Source organism: Anser cygnoides, chromosome Z (genome assembly GCF_040182565.1).
Source record: "Anser cygnoides isolate HZ-2024a breed goose chromosome Z, Taihu_goose_T2T_genome, whole genome shotgun sequence".
In the NCBI taxonomy this organism is placed as follows: Eukaryota; Metazoa; Chordata; class Aves; order Anseriformes; family Anatidae; genus Anser; species Anser cygnoides.
The window spans coordinates 83,714,265-83,730,250 of NC_089912.1; the positions used below are offsets into that span (position 1 = coordinate 83,714,265).

The 15,986-nt window shown below is 42.9% G+C and overlaps 1 protein-coding gene across 2 annotated transcripts; it reads right to left on the reverse strand.

The window, feature by feature from the left end:
* Window positions 1–1,247: 1,247 nt before the first annotated feature.
* On the reverse strand, window positions 1,248–15,574 carry AK3 (adenylate kinase 3). Of its 2 annotated transcripts, none has more exons than XM_048050733.2 (5): window positions 15,347–15,574; window positions 11,446–11,565; window positions 4,966–5,138; window positions 2,909–3,027; window positions 1,248–1,537 (listed from the first exon to the last, which is right to left on the reverse strand). In XM_048050733.2, exons 1-5 carry the CDS (start codon window positions 15,492–15,494, stop codon window positions 1,414–1,416), a joined length of 684 nt encoding a protein of 227 aa, XP_047906690.1. In that variant the 5' UTR covers window positions 15,495–15,574; the 3' UTR covers window positions 1,248–1,413. The 2 variants fall into 2 exon arrangements, with proteins under 2 accessions (XP_047906690.1, XP_013052844.1); XM_013197390.3 differs by lacking the exon at window positions 15,347–15,574 and adding an exon at window positions 14,985–15,246.
* Window positions 15,575–15,986: the final 412 nt, after the last annotated feature.

Consider the following 15,986-nt stretch of genomic DNA (forward strand, 5'->3'; position numbering starts at 1 on the left):
GGAAGGCTTTACAAATTCTACAGCATCTATCTTTTTTAGACTGTCAGTATTTATAACAGTAAAGTTAGACATTAAAGTGTAGTCCTCAGTATGACAGCTTTGTAGTTAATGAGTCAGTGCAAGAGGAGACTAAGACCTACATTAGTAGGAGGAAGCAGCTACACCTCAGACATCACTTAGATAGAATTGTTTCATACTCAGGTTTTGCTGACTTATCTTGAAACTCTCCATCTGGTGGGCATAAAAAAAAGGGTTTGGAGAGTTTACTGAAGAACAGCAACATCTGCATTACCTTGACTTTTAAAGTGTGACCTATGGAGGTTTGTGAACCCAGTTATTTAGAGAATAAATTAATACAAGAACTGGTCAGAGACCTGAATTCGTAGCATAAACTCATGAAAACTACACTTGCTACAATAAAACTTACTACAGTAAAAAAAAACAACTTACTAATTTGACCAAGGGAATTCATGGCACTGGCATCTATGAAGAGAGATTTTTCCAAAGACAATAAAGACACGTTCACTGGTCAAGATTGCCTAGCTACAGGCTTACCAGATTAGTGATTCAGTGTCTGCTGTTTTTTTTTTTTTTACTAAAATGTCTTACACAACTGCACAAAGACAGAGGCTTTACCAAGTATGTTACACATCATTAAACTATTTTTCATGCTAGCAATTTAGCTGAAGGCAGAAATAGAATCATAGTAGTAAGGCAAATCATCAAAGCAAGTGTCAAGGGCAACTTAAACCCAGCAAAATTAACCTAGCTAAAGGAAGTGACCGTTTTCCAACCTCTATCTATATAAGGAAGAAATTTTTTACAAGGAGGGTGGTAAGGAGCTGAAAGAGGTTGCCCAGAGAGGTTGTGGATGTCCCGTCACTGGAGGTGTTTAAAGTCAGGCTAGACATGGCTTTGAGCAACCTGATCAAGCGAAACATCCTTGCCTGTGGCAGGGAGTTTGGAGTAAATGATTGTTAAAGGTTCCTTCCGACCTATTCTGTGTTTCCATGCCAGTTCTGATCTGAAAGTACTTTTTGCAGACTGGTAGTCAGTTCATGAATGATTAAGGCAACCAAGATGCTTTGTAGTTAAGCTGTATTCTGAAATGTGTTTCCTTCACCATTCAGTATTGCCAAACATGAATATTTTCTGATTAACAGAGACACGGCAGTAGGTGCTTTTGTTAAAGACAGTTACTATATTACAAAAGTTAGGCATATCTAATATTAAAAACAAATACAGCATTAAAGTGAGACCCACGTGAGATAAAGTTTTATCAAAAGGTAGGTTGAGGACAACAGCAGAACTTAATTATTGATCAGTCTGGTACACTACTTCAAGAAATTCTTGACTGCTGAATCTCATGATCATGTGCGTGCTATGACAGATGAGCAGAAGATAGACCTAATTTCACCTGGGAGTGGCAGCATCTTTCTGGCTCACATCTGGCAACTTGGTTTGGAGAAAAGCATAGATATGTGGCCAGATTTTATTGGTTTCTGTTCCAGAGAAGGATTTCAACAACCCCTTTTCCCTGAGGAAGAAAAAGAAAAAAGCATTACAGAAGTCAAGTTGTCTGAGCATTCCAGGATCTCCACCTCACTCTTAAGATTGCCATGGCAGAGCATGCTAGTACATGGGACTTAATGCCAGGAGCAGTCACAATATTGGGAATGTAGGTTGGACGTGCATTACTCTGTTCCTCAGATAGTAAGCTGTTGGCCACATCAGTTCAAAAACCTGGTAGCTGTCCACAGAGTGCTTAATAACAAGCTATGATGAGTAAAAATATGAAGAAGTAATCAAGTCGTACAGCACATCCTACACAGCAGCCATCCAAATAACTGTGAATTTTAAAGTCAGACCTTAAGGATCAAAGAACATGCATCAGCACAAGCAAGCAACGCAGACACAATCAAGGTATTTTGAATTAGTTCCAATAGTTAGCTTTATCTGCAAAGTATATTGTTATAACTAATAATATTAGCTTAGGCCTGTGTTTTACTGTGGTGCCTTGAGGCAGAAAAACATCGTAAAGCTACTGGTCAGGAAAAATCATTGTCAGCCCAGAAAAAAATCCCTTCTCTAAAACTGAACCAATCCAAAGATGGAGCTTTCAGTTTTCCACTCAGCAGTTTTAGTAGAGAGTAAGGAAGAGCGGTGGATATGGAAAGATAGAGGACAGTCACTTCAGGATGTTGTTACAAAAAATCTGGTATGTTTGTCTAGGCACAATAAGACTGCAAGCCTCTATGCAGTGATATAGTATTATGTATATATTACTAATGTTTTATTTGCACAGCAGACCAGCTTAACATGAAGAGAGTCTTTGTATACAGTTTTGGCCTTTAAAAGAATTAATGATTTGTTATCATTCCAAAGTGCTAATGGCTCTAGTATTCTCAAATATCTATTTATTAAGAGTCTTGCCTGCTGTGCATGTCACAGTCCTGTTCTTATAACTGCCACTTCTGAATTCCCATTAACAGTTTTTTCTATTAATATATCAGTTTCTTGACCCCTTGTCTATTATGAGGGCTTCTACTTACACATCCAGAAAGAGAAAATACTGTCCAAGTTTCCAGGATGAGAACTCTCTGTTGCCCTACTGAACAGAGCAATGTTGCTCAGAACACCAATATAACTTAGTGAATAATGCACAGTACTCTTTGAAAAGCTAAATACAGTTGCAGTTAAAGGCTCTTTCACTAAGCTAGCTCCTGAACAGTTTTCAAGCAACAGTCAAAATCATACTAATTTTACTGGTTTTATTTCTTACAGAGCTGATGAAAGATACACTGCTACTCATACCATGTTCGCTGTTGTAATAATATCATCTCTGTAACTGCAGAAATTTGTTCCTTGCTGTGCTAACATGGAAGCAGCATAGTATTTTACTACTTACCGATAATATTCTAGAACAGGTCTTGTTTCTGCATCGTAAGCCTGCAGCCTCTTGGTAACCGTCTCTGGCTTATCATCATCTCGCTGAACAAGTGGTTCTCCAGTAATATCATCAATGCCCTGGTTATGGTTAAAAGCAAACACCGATGTATATTTCTGTTTAAGTATGTTTTGTGTAACTTTCTGTTTAAAATGCAATCAGCTTCCATTTAGTCCAAGTATAGATTTTTGCTTAGAAAGAGAAAGGTTACCATCTATATCTTATCTGGAATATAAGATGTTGACGTTCAGGTAAGACAGTCCACCAGTTAAAAACATTTTCTCAGTATTGACAATGAACATCAGGTTATAGTTACTTGACTAATTTGAACTCTGAAACATTTGTTGAATACTGGGAATATGTGGACAAAACTGTCATGGTTTTGGCTGGGATGGCGTTAATTTTCTTCTTCCACATGATACCGTGTTTTGGATTTACAAAGGAAAAGAAGATTGTTGGTAACATGCTAATGCACAACAGCAAACAAGCAAGAGGACAACTTGGCCTTTGTTTGACAACAGTGAAACAGAGAAAGGAATTAATGATCTTTTTAAGTCACACTGCAGAAAGCTTAATATTTAGCAACTCTGTACATCAAAATATGGCATAGAAGCCTACAAAAATCTTTCTATGATTTAGTAAACAGAGGCAGGGTTTTGCTGTGTGAACTATGACAACTACTTTAGTACACATTTCACAACCAGTTTCTTGAAGGGTTTCTCAAAGGTTTCTATCTAACTTCTGTGCAGGCAGCCATAATAGTGCCTTAGTTGTACCTATTAAATATTCAGCCTGCAGTTTTGTATTAACTGTAAAGCCATAATCCTTTAGTTTTGTTGAGCAAGTAAGCAGTTAAATTTTTTTTCAGGTCTGCCAGATAACAAAGACAACTATATTTCAGCTATTGAGCTCCATTCCACGGTTTCACTTAAATACTCTAAAAACTACTTTAATATGTTGTGATATGCTTGCTTCACTAACTAAGTAAAAAGCAGAGTGGAGTATTCCTCATAGCAAAGCTGTCACAGCTGAAAGCCACCCTTTGGTATGTCTGTTAATTCACTTTTGCTACTTGCCTATATTCTTCTGCAATTAAAAATAACCATAACTTAAACACCATGTTCTAAACAATACATAGGCAGTGTTTACAGTTGCTCACTTAAAGCGCTTACCTGTTATTTTAGCTGGTCTCTTTTCCTGAAACACTGAAAACTCAAAAATACAAAGCCTGCTATGATTCTGACTCAACTTATTAGAACTTGCAGGTAAAATGTGACGCTGCAACAGGTAAGCCATTTAGAGTTAAGGATGAAACACTGCTTTAAGCAGAGATGCACCAAGGCTAATCTCAGTACCTCAAAAATTTTTAGGGTAATAATGTATATTCATTATCTTTCTGTTTACTATTCTTGCTTATGATGTCTTAAGCCATAACCTCTTTCTTCTGCTGAGAAGCTTCTCCGACTACCAAGTTTCTACATCGAATTTTGCAGTATGACGACAACGGTTCCTCTGAAAATTTTCATCTTGATTAAACAGTAACACAGGGAAAGCATTAAGAGGATCCCTCTGATTAGGTAGTAGTACCTGACTTAAGTGTGCATCCTAGATACAAAGAATCAATCTCTGGAGGAAGGGAAACTGCACATTTTGGACTTTACAGTTAGCAACTGCAGAGCAGGCTGAGAATATGCCCAGCTCATATGCCAGTGTGCAAGTCTTCCACATCATTGAACAACTAACAAGAGCTTATGAAACAGTATGCAGAATTGGCACCATGGTGTTTCACTCTGCAGAGGATAAGCACATTGCCCATCAGCTTCAGCTTCTAACAAGGCACTGGCATACCCTGAGAGGCAGTGTGTTACCAGGCACTTTCTGTTCACTTAAGAGATGAAATGAGCAGTTTTCTTCCGAGCTACCGTATTTTGCAACAACATATGCATAATATTTTAGTACAATCATCAAATGCAGTGCAGCATTTATTTAGCACCAACATTAATATGTGTACTGCTTACCCGCACTTTAGGAGGACTGAATTCAAGATTGTAGACTCTGCCACTAGCAGGGTGGATCCAACGTGCTGTGAGCCGACATTTTATGTTTTCAAATGGTACATCTAGGTCGATCACAGTGTCTATTTGACAAACTTTATCCAGGGCTTCTGCCTGAGCAACCGTTCTAGGGAAACCTTTTCAAAGGAAATGACTCCATAAAAATCCAAAGACAGAGTTATAGTCAGAATTAGCTGGATTTGATCATTAGAGAAACTACCAGTCAGACAAAAAAAATGCATTATCATGCTGTAAAGGTTGAAGAGACATCAGATTTTTTTTTACAAGACATTGCACTTTGCTCTATGAACTCAATGGCTCCAGTGGACTGCCTTCAAAGGCTCATGTTATTAGTAAATAAATCTAATGTAACTTAAGAAAGAGGGGGGGAAATTGAGAAAAAGAAAAGCAAGGTCTCCACAAAGACTTTATGATGAAAAATTGACCACGAGTTTAATGGTCAAAGCTGCTGTAGACCACGCTATTGCAACACAGACTCACTAGACTAACACCTCTACCCACTAAATTCTTGCATGGTCTCACACTTTTCAGTTGTTTGTAATTTTCATTATACAAGTAATCTTCTCCTTAAAGGCGAGTACCGATAGATACAAAGTTAAGAAACTCATCTTTGCATGGCATTGATTAATGCAAGCATTGTCCAAGTACGAAACTAGCTAAAAATTAGTCTTACAAAAAAAAAAGGGGTAATACTCTATTGTCTTAAGGCTTCTGTGTCTTGTCCACTGTATCTCAAAAGAAAGAACTGATTCACTCGAGCCAAGCTTTTGCTTGGCTGACTGACCTGGTTTGCATCACAGTCATTGACTGCCCTCATCCCATTTCTCTCATGTTCCCATAAGCACATGGAAGTGCTTCTAAATGTTTAAAGCAGAGGGAGAGTGAGGACTCCAGCACTTGCTGTTCTTTCATACTACTGACAAGCTATTCAGCCACCATACATCTTAGTTATGCAGCTGAAAAATGAGTTTTCCTTAGACTGTTCTGAGAAACTTCCTTGACAAAAATAAGTGCCTTTAGATAAGCATTTCAGTGAAACCAGCAGTTGCTGCATACGGAGTTTTCTCATTACAGAGAAAATAATCTACAAGATGTGATAAACTGGGAAGAATCTAGGAACACACAGAGAAATGCCGTAATTATAAAGCAGATAAATCTAAGCAGATTATACCCACGTGCACAACTCAGATTGCTACATCTGCTATGATTCTAGAAGCCACCAGCGGAAATATGTATCTGGCTATGTATGCACACAAGCAGCTCACCAGCTCTATTCAGTCTGACCTGGCTGACCTCAGCTGTTTGTTTTGAGTTGCTGTTATCAAACTAAAGACCTTCCGTTTAACATATTTCAACAGAATACTATTGTTCCTATAAAGCTGTTTATGCCAGAACTATCAACCAGTGTAATTCACCAAACCTCTGTTTGAGCTGAGACAAAATTCCTGCTCCGGAACTTTAAAGAAGGCGGCACATTAACATGCAACAGAAATAAGTTTATTTTCTCATGCTCTCCATATCATCCTCCAGTTGGCTGTTAATAATTGCCAGAGTGCCCAGCTATACTGCTACACATGCAGATCCACAAGACTGGAACTGCATGTACACAGGACCAGGAATTAAGTTAACATTCCTTTACTGATTATTTTCCATTGCAGTCTCCACTGTGAGGATTAAGACTTTGTCTTCACAAAAGCAGAACAAAAGTGGGAATAAAGCCACTGAAATAGACCACTGCACTAGAAAATTACAATAAAGCACTAAAGGACAAAGAATCATGAAATTATAGAATGGTTTGGGATGGAAGTATCTAGAGTATCTTGTGAAATAACCATGCATCCCAGTTTTGTGTTGTCTGGGTGCTTGCTGAGGGTGCACTCTGTGGCACTGATGAAGATGTTAAACAATACTGGATCCAGTATTGACCTCTGTGCTACACCAAGAATGACTTGCTTCCAGCTGAACTTTGTGCCCAGCTCTTCAGCCAGTTTCAGTCCTCCTCACTGTACACTAACCCGTACTTTGCCAGTTTGAGGATGTTAGGGGAGACAGTGTCAAAAGCCTTACTAAAGTCAAGGTAAACAATATCCATTGCTCTCCTCTCATCCAACAAGCCAGTCACCTCACTGTAGAAGGCTATCAGGTTGGTTAAGCATGACTTCCTCTTCATAAATCCACACTGACTACGTCTGAATACCATCATATCCTTCGTTGTGTTTTCTAGGACTAGTTGCTCTGTTACCTTCCCAGGGACTGCAGTGAAGCTTCACATCCTGTAGCTCCTTGCATTTTTCTTCTTGTCCTGCTTACTACAGGAGAGGCATTTGCTCTCTCCCAGTCTTCAGGAACCTCTCCCAATTGCTCTGATGTCACAAAGATATTTGAGAGTCGACTTGCAATGATGTCAGCCAACTCCCTTAGCATTTGTGGAGGCAACCTCTCAGGCCCCATGACCTTACATATTTTCAGTTTGGTTACATTCTCTCTAATCTGGTCTTCCTCCATGGCTAATGTCTTATTTGTTCCAAACTTTTCCTCTGTTTTCTGAGGCCTGGGATTCCTGATGGTCAGTTTTACTGGTAAAGACCAAGGCAAAAAAGCTACTGAATACCTCAGCCTTTTCCATGGCCTTTGTCACCAATGCCTCTGCCCCAGTCAGTATGGGCACACATCTTCTCTAGTCTTTCTTTTGCTATTTATGCACTTGTGGAGTCTTTTTTTGTTACCCTTCACATCCAGAAATCTTGGCAGACTCAACTCCAGGTGGGCCTGACCTTTCCTAATGCTATACCTGGCAAGGCTAGACAGGAACTCGATAACCCTCCTGGGTCACCTGCCCAGCTTCTACCTCTTAGCCACATCTTTTCTATGTCTGAGTTCATTTAGGAGCTCCTTACTCATTCATGGAGGCCTTTGTTCAATTTCCTACATGTTGAGATGGACCTTCCTTAAGTTTGGAGAAGATGGTCCTTGAATATCAACCAACTCTCATGCAGCCCTCTTCTCTCCAGGACAATATTCCTGTTTTATTTTATTTTTTTCCTCTAAGCAGATTGCTGAAGAGGCAAAATCGGATCTTCTGAAATCCAGGGCTGTGGTCCTGGTTTTTGCCTTGATACCTCCTCTCAGGGTGCTGACCTTCAAGATCTCATGGTCACTGCAGCCAAGGATGACCTCAACCTTCTTATCTGCAACCAGTTCTTCCTAGGTTATAAATATCAGGTCTAGGAGAGCACCTATACTTGTTGGCTCCTTGACTGCCTATGCTAGGAAGTTGTAATTGCTGTAATCGCTGCAGTCTGGAAATCTAGATCACTTGAACCCTGCTACGTTGTCCTTCCAGCAAAAATCAGGTTCGTTCATGTGCTGCAGGAGGACCAGGGCCTGTGAAGTCAGGCTTCTTCCAGTTATTTGAAGAAGGCCTCATCTACTTCTTTCAGCCTCTTCAGTTCTCTTAGCCTTCCTTTGTATGACACCCATGCTTCAGCCCCATGTACATTCCGATGCACCTCTGCTGGCCTGTCCGATCTGGCAATCTCTGTCTTATATTGGAGAGCCTAACTGGACCAAGCCCTCCAGATGTAGTCTCCCACGTGCTGAATGGAATTAAACGATTACTTTCTTTAACCCACTAGCTGCAGTCTAACAGCCTAGGATGTGGCTGGGCTTCTTTGCTGAAAGGCCATACTGGTGGCTCAGGTTCAGCCTGCTCACCAAACCCCCCCAGGTCTTCTGCAAAGCTACTTTCTAACAAGACAGCACTCAGTCACTACTGACTGTTGTACAGGGTTAGACCATCCCAGGTGCACGAGCTTCCATTTACCTTTGTTGGACTCCACAAGACTCCTGACGGTCCATTTGTGCAGCCATTTGAGGTCTCTCTGCCCTCTGGCATATCAAATGCCCCTCCCAGCATGGTACTGTCTGGGAACTTGCCTGGGTGCACTTTGCTGTGTTCTTTATGACATTTAGAAACAGTAACTGTTGTTTGCTGTGTATTGGTCATAGAAGAGAATCTCAGAATAGTTTGGGTTGGAAGGCACCTTAAAGATCTCCTCAATCCAACCGCCCTGCAATGGTCAGGGACACCTCCCACCAGACCAGGTTGCTCAAAGCCTCAGCCAGCCTGGCCTTAAACAGTTTCAGGGATGGGGCATCCACAGCTTCTCTGGGCAACCTATTCCAGTGTGGCACCACACCCTGAGTAAAGAATTTCCTCCTACGATCTAGTCTGAATCTACTCTCTTCTAGTTAAAAGCCATTACCCCTTGTCCTATCACTACATTCCCTGACAAAGATAATGTATTCCCTCTCCTGCTTTACTGTAGGCCCCCCTTTAGGTACTGGAAGGCTGCTGTAAGGTCTCTCCAGAGCCTTCTCCAGGCTGAAGAACCCCATCTCTCTCAGACTGTCTTCATAGGACAGGTGCTCTGGCCCTTTGATCATCCTCATGACCCTCCTCTGGACTCATTCATATCAGTCCGTGTCATACTTGTGCTTGGGGTCCCAGAGCTGAATGTAGGACTCCAGGTGGGGTCTCACAAGAGCAGAGTAGGGGGGGAGAATCACCTCCCTTGACCTACTGGCCGCGCTGCTTTTGATGCAGCCCAGCATACAGTTGGCTTTCTGGGCTGCAAGCACACATGACTGGCTCACATTGAATTTCTCATCAACCAACACCCAAGGCCCTTCTCCTCAGAGCTGCTCTCAATCCATTCTCCACCCAGCCTGTATTTGTGCTTAGGGGTGCCATGCAACTCTTTGAGTGCAACCAGCCAGCCAGTTCCCTACTCACTGAGTGGCCCATACATTAAATTCATTCTCTCCAATTTAGAGACAAGGATATCATGGGGGACAGTGTCAAATGCTTTGCACAAGTCCAGGTAGATGATGTCAGTTGCTCTTTCCCTAGTCACCAATGCTGTAACCCCATCAGAGAAGGCCACCAGATTTGTCAGGCACGATCTCCCCTTAGTGAAGCTATGTTGGCTGTTACCAGTCACCTCCTTCATTTCCATGTGCATCAGCATATTTTCCAGGAGGATCTGCTCCACAGTCTTTCCAGGTACAGAGAAGTATAGACTGACTGGCCTGTAGTTCCCTGGGCGTTCATTTTTTTCCGTTTTTGAAAACTAGGGTTATGTTTCCCCTCTTCCAGTCAGTGGAACGCCAGCAGACTGCCACAACTTCTCAAGTATGATGGACAGTAGTTTAGCAAGTACATCCACCATTACCCTCAGGACCATCGGATGCATCTCATCAGGTCCCATGGACTTACATACCTTCAGGTTCCTTAGATGGCCTTGAACCTGATCTTCTCCTACAGCAGGCAGTTCTCCCTGCCTTTGCCTTATGCAGCTTGGGCAGTATGGCTAGAGCATTTAACAGTGAAGACTGAGGCAAAGAAGTCATCGAGTACCCATAACCCAGGTAACCAAGTTGCCTGTTTCCTTCCAGAGAGGGCCCACATTTTCCCTCGTCTTCCTTTTATCACTAACACAGAGGACTGTGGATGTTTCACACCCTGCAAACCAAAAGCCACACCAACGGTTTTTTAGTTTTATCTACTGAGACAAGTTGTGACCAGAATCTGAAAACACACACATCCACCCTAGACTCTATCTTTATGATGCACATCCAACCATACTGCCGAGGGCTAGAGATGCAAAAGCCACTTGGTCCAAGATGACAGTGGCAAACGGATTTTCTCTCAATTCTGAATGCTGAAGCTATGTGCTTACAATGCAGAATTCCAGTACTATTTGCTCTAGAGAGCAGAACCAATAACCAAATGAAAGAGACCTTTTAGAACACTTGAGCAATGGTTTTACTGGCAGTATATTACACACGGCACTGCTGTAATGCTCCCTTTTCCATACTTGCCCTGTTGCTGCATCACATGCCTGCCTACCGTTCTATTTACATAACTCCTCGGCCCCTTTCGTCAGAAGTGTTCCATTTTCCAGAGACTTCTAAAAGAAAAGGCTTTAAAAATGCACTTCTCAAGGCATATTTTAAAGCATGCCTCTGTTACTAAAGGGGAAATAAAACATAAGGATTGACAGAATTTCCCGTTTTGAAATCTTACCCTTTTGAGTAAAAAGGCCTTTTCAATGTAAATTAAACATCCCTTTAACACTCTGAAGGCAGGATGGATCCTGTGCTCTTTACAGCCAAAGAAACCGGGGCAGACTGACTGCCAAATGGTTCACCACAAGCTCACAACACACGCTGTACTATGAATACACACTTGTACTTGAAAATATATATTCGAGCATATATGAGCATATACATAAGCATATATACTACATATTTGAGCACTATGACTCAAGGGTGGCTAGTGGAACCCAGCTACCCACTAGTGACCACAGCAGTCCAAGATTTCCTCTCCTTCCATAGTGATATCCCAATATGTTAACCTACCATCCAGCAACCAGTTGTACCGATTTAGACCTTTTAGTTCATTCAGCATCAGCCGTGTCATGATGTCATCTGGAATAAGCCGTCCTTGATCAATGTAGGACTTGGCAAGGATTCCAACTTCTGTGAAAGTAAGAAGAATCACATTACAGTGCCTGTGAACTCCAGCAACTGAAAAAGAAAAAAAGCCCACAACACTGTAAACACTTTGTTTTGATCAAGATGGCACAGAATGGTGAAGCCATTAACCAGACAGACTGTACGCTTGCTGAATTTCAAGAGATAATCAGTTGGGATCTAACCTTACAAATGTGTATCAGACTAATTTGGTCAGTCTGTAGTTGCACAGACAGCAATGGGGCATTCAGCTCACTTCTTTTCCCACACACCCCCAAATAATTTTACTAGTAAGCATTTGAAAGATGAAGTTCCAAAAACTAGAAACAGAAAGAGTCTTCAAAAGAATAATGATGAAATTTAAAGCATCCAAGCTCAATAAGATGTCAGCCCTCAGACTTCCTGCTGAGGAATTTATTTTCTCAGTGTAGTGGCCAGTTATCATCTTATGACTTCAGTATGAAAAGAAACTCCACTGGTATTTAAGACAGCAGTATGCAATGGGACACGCTTGCCAGAAACATATTTTTATAATTACTAGAGTTACAAGAGGATGTTTATAGACATTGTAAACTATTTATAGAAGTGCACAGTCACTAGTATTTTCCCATGGCACCGACTAACCTTTAATACCAGTCATTTAGCCCACTGGCTTTCTAAAATGTCATACACGCATCACAGATCCGGAAATCACACCATGCTCTGACATCACATGCAGTAGTGTGCTGTAGGTCACCCGAGCCATGGCTTCTGCCAAGAAGAAATCCATTTGCCTGGGCCGTGTTCTGAGCACAAAGCCTCCATGACCCTAGGTTATAAAACAATTACCTAATTCTGTGAGTCACCCTGAATAGCAGCTAAATTGTTTTTCAGTTGTGGAGCTGCTGAAGCATTTACTAGAGGCTAATTCAGATCTAGTTACAGGACAATCAAGTTACAGTAAATGGAAGAGAAAATGGGATGGACTGACATTACTGATACAACCACTGTCAGCAGGAAGCACTGAAAAATGTGAGCCCCATCACTGAATGCAGTATTAAAAAGTGCAATGTACAATGACTCTTCTTCAGACAAGACCAATGAAAAGCACTAGATGCCCTCAAGTAATGCAAACAGTAGCTTTGGTGTTAAAAAAAAAAAGGGGGGGGGGCAATAGAAGGACAACTTCCCCATATGGGATGTTCACATCTACAGATAGGCTTTGAAAAATCTGAAAATACTTAAAACAGTATAAAATATGCACAGTGCACCATGGTCAGGCTTCAAATAATTGCCACAATGTGGAAAAGAGTCAGACTCAGAAAAAGCCAGACTCAGATGCTTTGAGTCCCCCAGCACAGCAAACTGGAAAGAAGATGACAGCCTGTTTGAGTACAAAGTACCTGTTCTTTTCCATACCTCCCTTCTTCAAGGTCAGTAAGTCATACCTTTTTTATTATCCTAGTGCACTTAGAACTATGTACCTGCAAAACAGTCTGGAAAGAGGAATAAACTACATCTAGATAGTTTAACATGCACTTGATGCCCAAAGCTGTTACTGATTTACATCACAGTATTGCTATAGCCACAGTTACCTAAGAATATGTGCAAGGCAATCTCAGGAGAGAACAGCAATATCAACATACTTTGGAAAGATGAGCTTTTGGGCATAGAGAGGCTTAGCGTATGGTGAGCTCTAAGGCACACAGGTCCTATTATTAGACCAGCAGAATGGGAAACACGTTGCCTCTCGCTACAAACCTCAGATCATCTAGAAAGCCAACTATTGCAGGAAGAGAAAATAGGCATGACTATTAACATAAGACTGAATAGTTATGCTAGGACAAGAAAGTTTTTACCTTTTTCTGTTGGGGGGGGCAGAACTAGTGGGGTTTGGATTGTTTTTTGTTGTTGTTCTGTTTTATTTTAAGCTTGGGTCTGAAACCACTACAGGTATGGCAGTCTTTGGCATTAAAGGCAACACCTTTTTCTTTCATGTCTAGGTGGTAACAGATATCTCTGCTTAAAGGTTTTGCAGAAGATAGGCATGTCCGAACTGCATACAGCGAACAAGCTCTAGCCATACTCAGACTGCAGGCTGCTTAGCGCTACAAGAGAGGCTGTCGTCAACTCTCCATCCTCCAAAGCAGCAGAACGTGGCAATAACTGCAGCTTGCTTAAGGACACGTGTTTAACAGGACTTTTCAACGAAGACCACTTTCAAAAGACAGTAAATGCTAATAACAGCCCCATACAGCTCCTGTTAATTGTATTTTGTTTTCAATATGTTTTGACTGTTCAATCTAGCCTAACGATTCCCAAAGCACTGGGCACTGAAGAACTCTTGTATTATCACCAAAACTCGTTTCTTCTTTCCCTCGACTATGCTCATCATAGCTCTCCAAGCTGCCTCTCGTACCATTTCACCTTCCTCAGCACACTATCTGCTCCTGCTACCTCAGTGCTCATCTCACGTTTGGAGACCATTGCTGCAAACAGCAGCTCACTTTCAATAACATTAAGACAGAGTTTCATCTGGGTTAATTAGTGAGCAGGAAACTCTGTAGCAGATTAGGTTCCATGACAACTAATGCTGAGTGAACTTTATCTCATTTTACACTGACTTCTGTCCTCACACACTGTTTTTCAGCGTGTCTGCTGCACTTCATTTTTACATCTCCATTCTCCTTCACATCCTTTCATCTGTCCAGTCCATTTTGCAGTTTTCTTTACACTGCTTCACGGTTCCCTCATCAAAGCAAGCAATGGGGTATTTCCACTTGCCACTTATTCTTCTGACACACCCCTCAGCTTGACTTTGATACTCTTTGATCTTGCTTCCAAGGTATAACGCTCATTGCCAAGAGCAGAAAACTGAAGCATTTCATAAACGGCATATTTCTTTCCTCTTCTGTAACACCTTCCCTTCTCGCTAGATATTACTTATACTGAAGGTTCATAACTACCAATTTTGGTTTTGTGAGCCCCTACAGAGAACAACTTACCCTAGCACTATGAAACGGATAAAGCATGAATGTGTTCAGATATGCCTGCACAACTGGTGCTCTGAGCAAATATTTAACTTGGAGACACCAAACATAGCAAGGTCAGTCAACTAAGCCAAAGTCATTATTCTTACAGAGCAAACATAGTTTGTGTGAAAAGGGATGTGGAAATTAAAAACAACCAAATGATTTCATAATACGGACAATTTTTCACCTTCAAACATGCTTACAAGCTGTCAAAACCAAGCCTGCCTGTTACCTAACCTACTGCAGTATTGGTGAAGCTGAGGTAGCCCTCCACAGCTTCCCGGTGCTGGCGACACCACCACCCTCACCTCACCACACACAGCCTCAAACAGTCCTCCCAAGATTTCCGACCACAACATGAATACAGCTGATGTGCATGCCAGAAAGGGACCTTCCTTCACTGCAAAAACCCACCAGAGAGGCGCGTGGGGGTATCTCGGTGGAGAGACGAAGGGTAAGATCCAGGACCACACGGTAAGCGTAGTTCGCACCACCACCTAATGCCGGCGAGCCCGCACACACAAGATGCCACGACCTAGCAGCAGGGTAACTAATTAAAACAAACAAACAAATAAACAGAAGGCAAACGGCCTGAAAACGTCGCCACTGCTTTTCGGAAACCGCCGCAGCGCTCAGCCCGCCCGCTCGGCACCGGCATGTCGGAGGGGCTCCGCCGCGGAGCTCCAGGAAGAGGAAGGGGGAAGGAGGTCGGAGAGGAGCTTCCTGGCCCCCGCGGGTGGCTGGGGGCGGACGGGAGCTCCGCCGCCGCCGCTCACCTGTCCTCCTCTGCATGTTGTCCCTCAGCAGGTCCCCGCTGGAGAGGTGCTTCAGCCCGAAGTGCTTGATAATCCGCGCCGAGATCGTGCCCTTCCCGGAGCCCGGGGGGCCCATGATGACGGCGCGCAGCAGCGGCGGCGCCACCATTCCGCGGCGGCCGCCGGGCCCTGCTCGCCGCCACGGCCCACGCCGGGCGTGGCGCGGCGGGGAGAAGGGGGAGAGCGGCCCGCGGCGGCACCGCCTCTCCCCGGGCGGCGCCTCGGCCGCGAGCGGGGCCGGGGGTGGCGGGGAGCCGGGCTGGGGCCTGCGGGCGCGGGGAGCGGGGTCCCGGTGACAGCTGTGGTGGCGAGTCGCCGTCAGTCAGCCCCGGGGGCAGAGGAGGGAAGGAGCTTCGCGTGAAAGCCCAGAAATAGCCCACAAAATATCGAGACTGAAGCAAGCCACGTTAAAAAGGGAAGCGTCAGAGAGCCCCTGACAAAAGCACTGAGACAAGGAAACAACCATATATTACTGCCACCCTCCCAAAAAAAATACAAGAAACGGGGAGCGTGCCCACTGATGCTTACAACCCCCATCATGTCCACACTCCTGCTCACCAAGAAGCCCTTGTGACAGCCTGAGGCATCTCCCAGGCCCTCC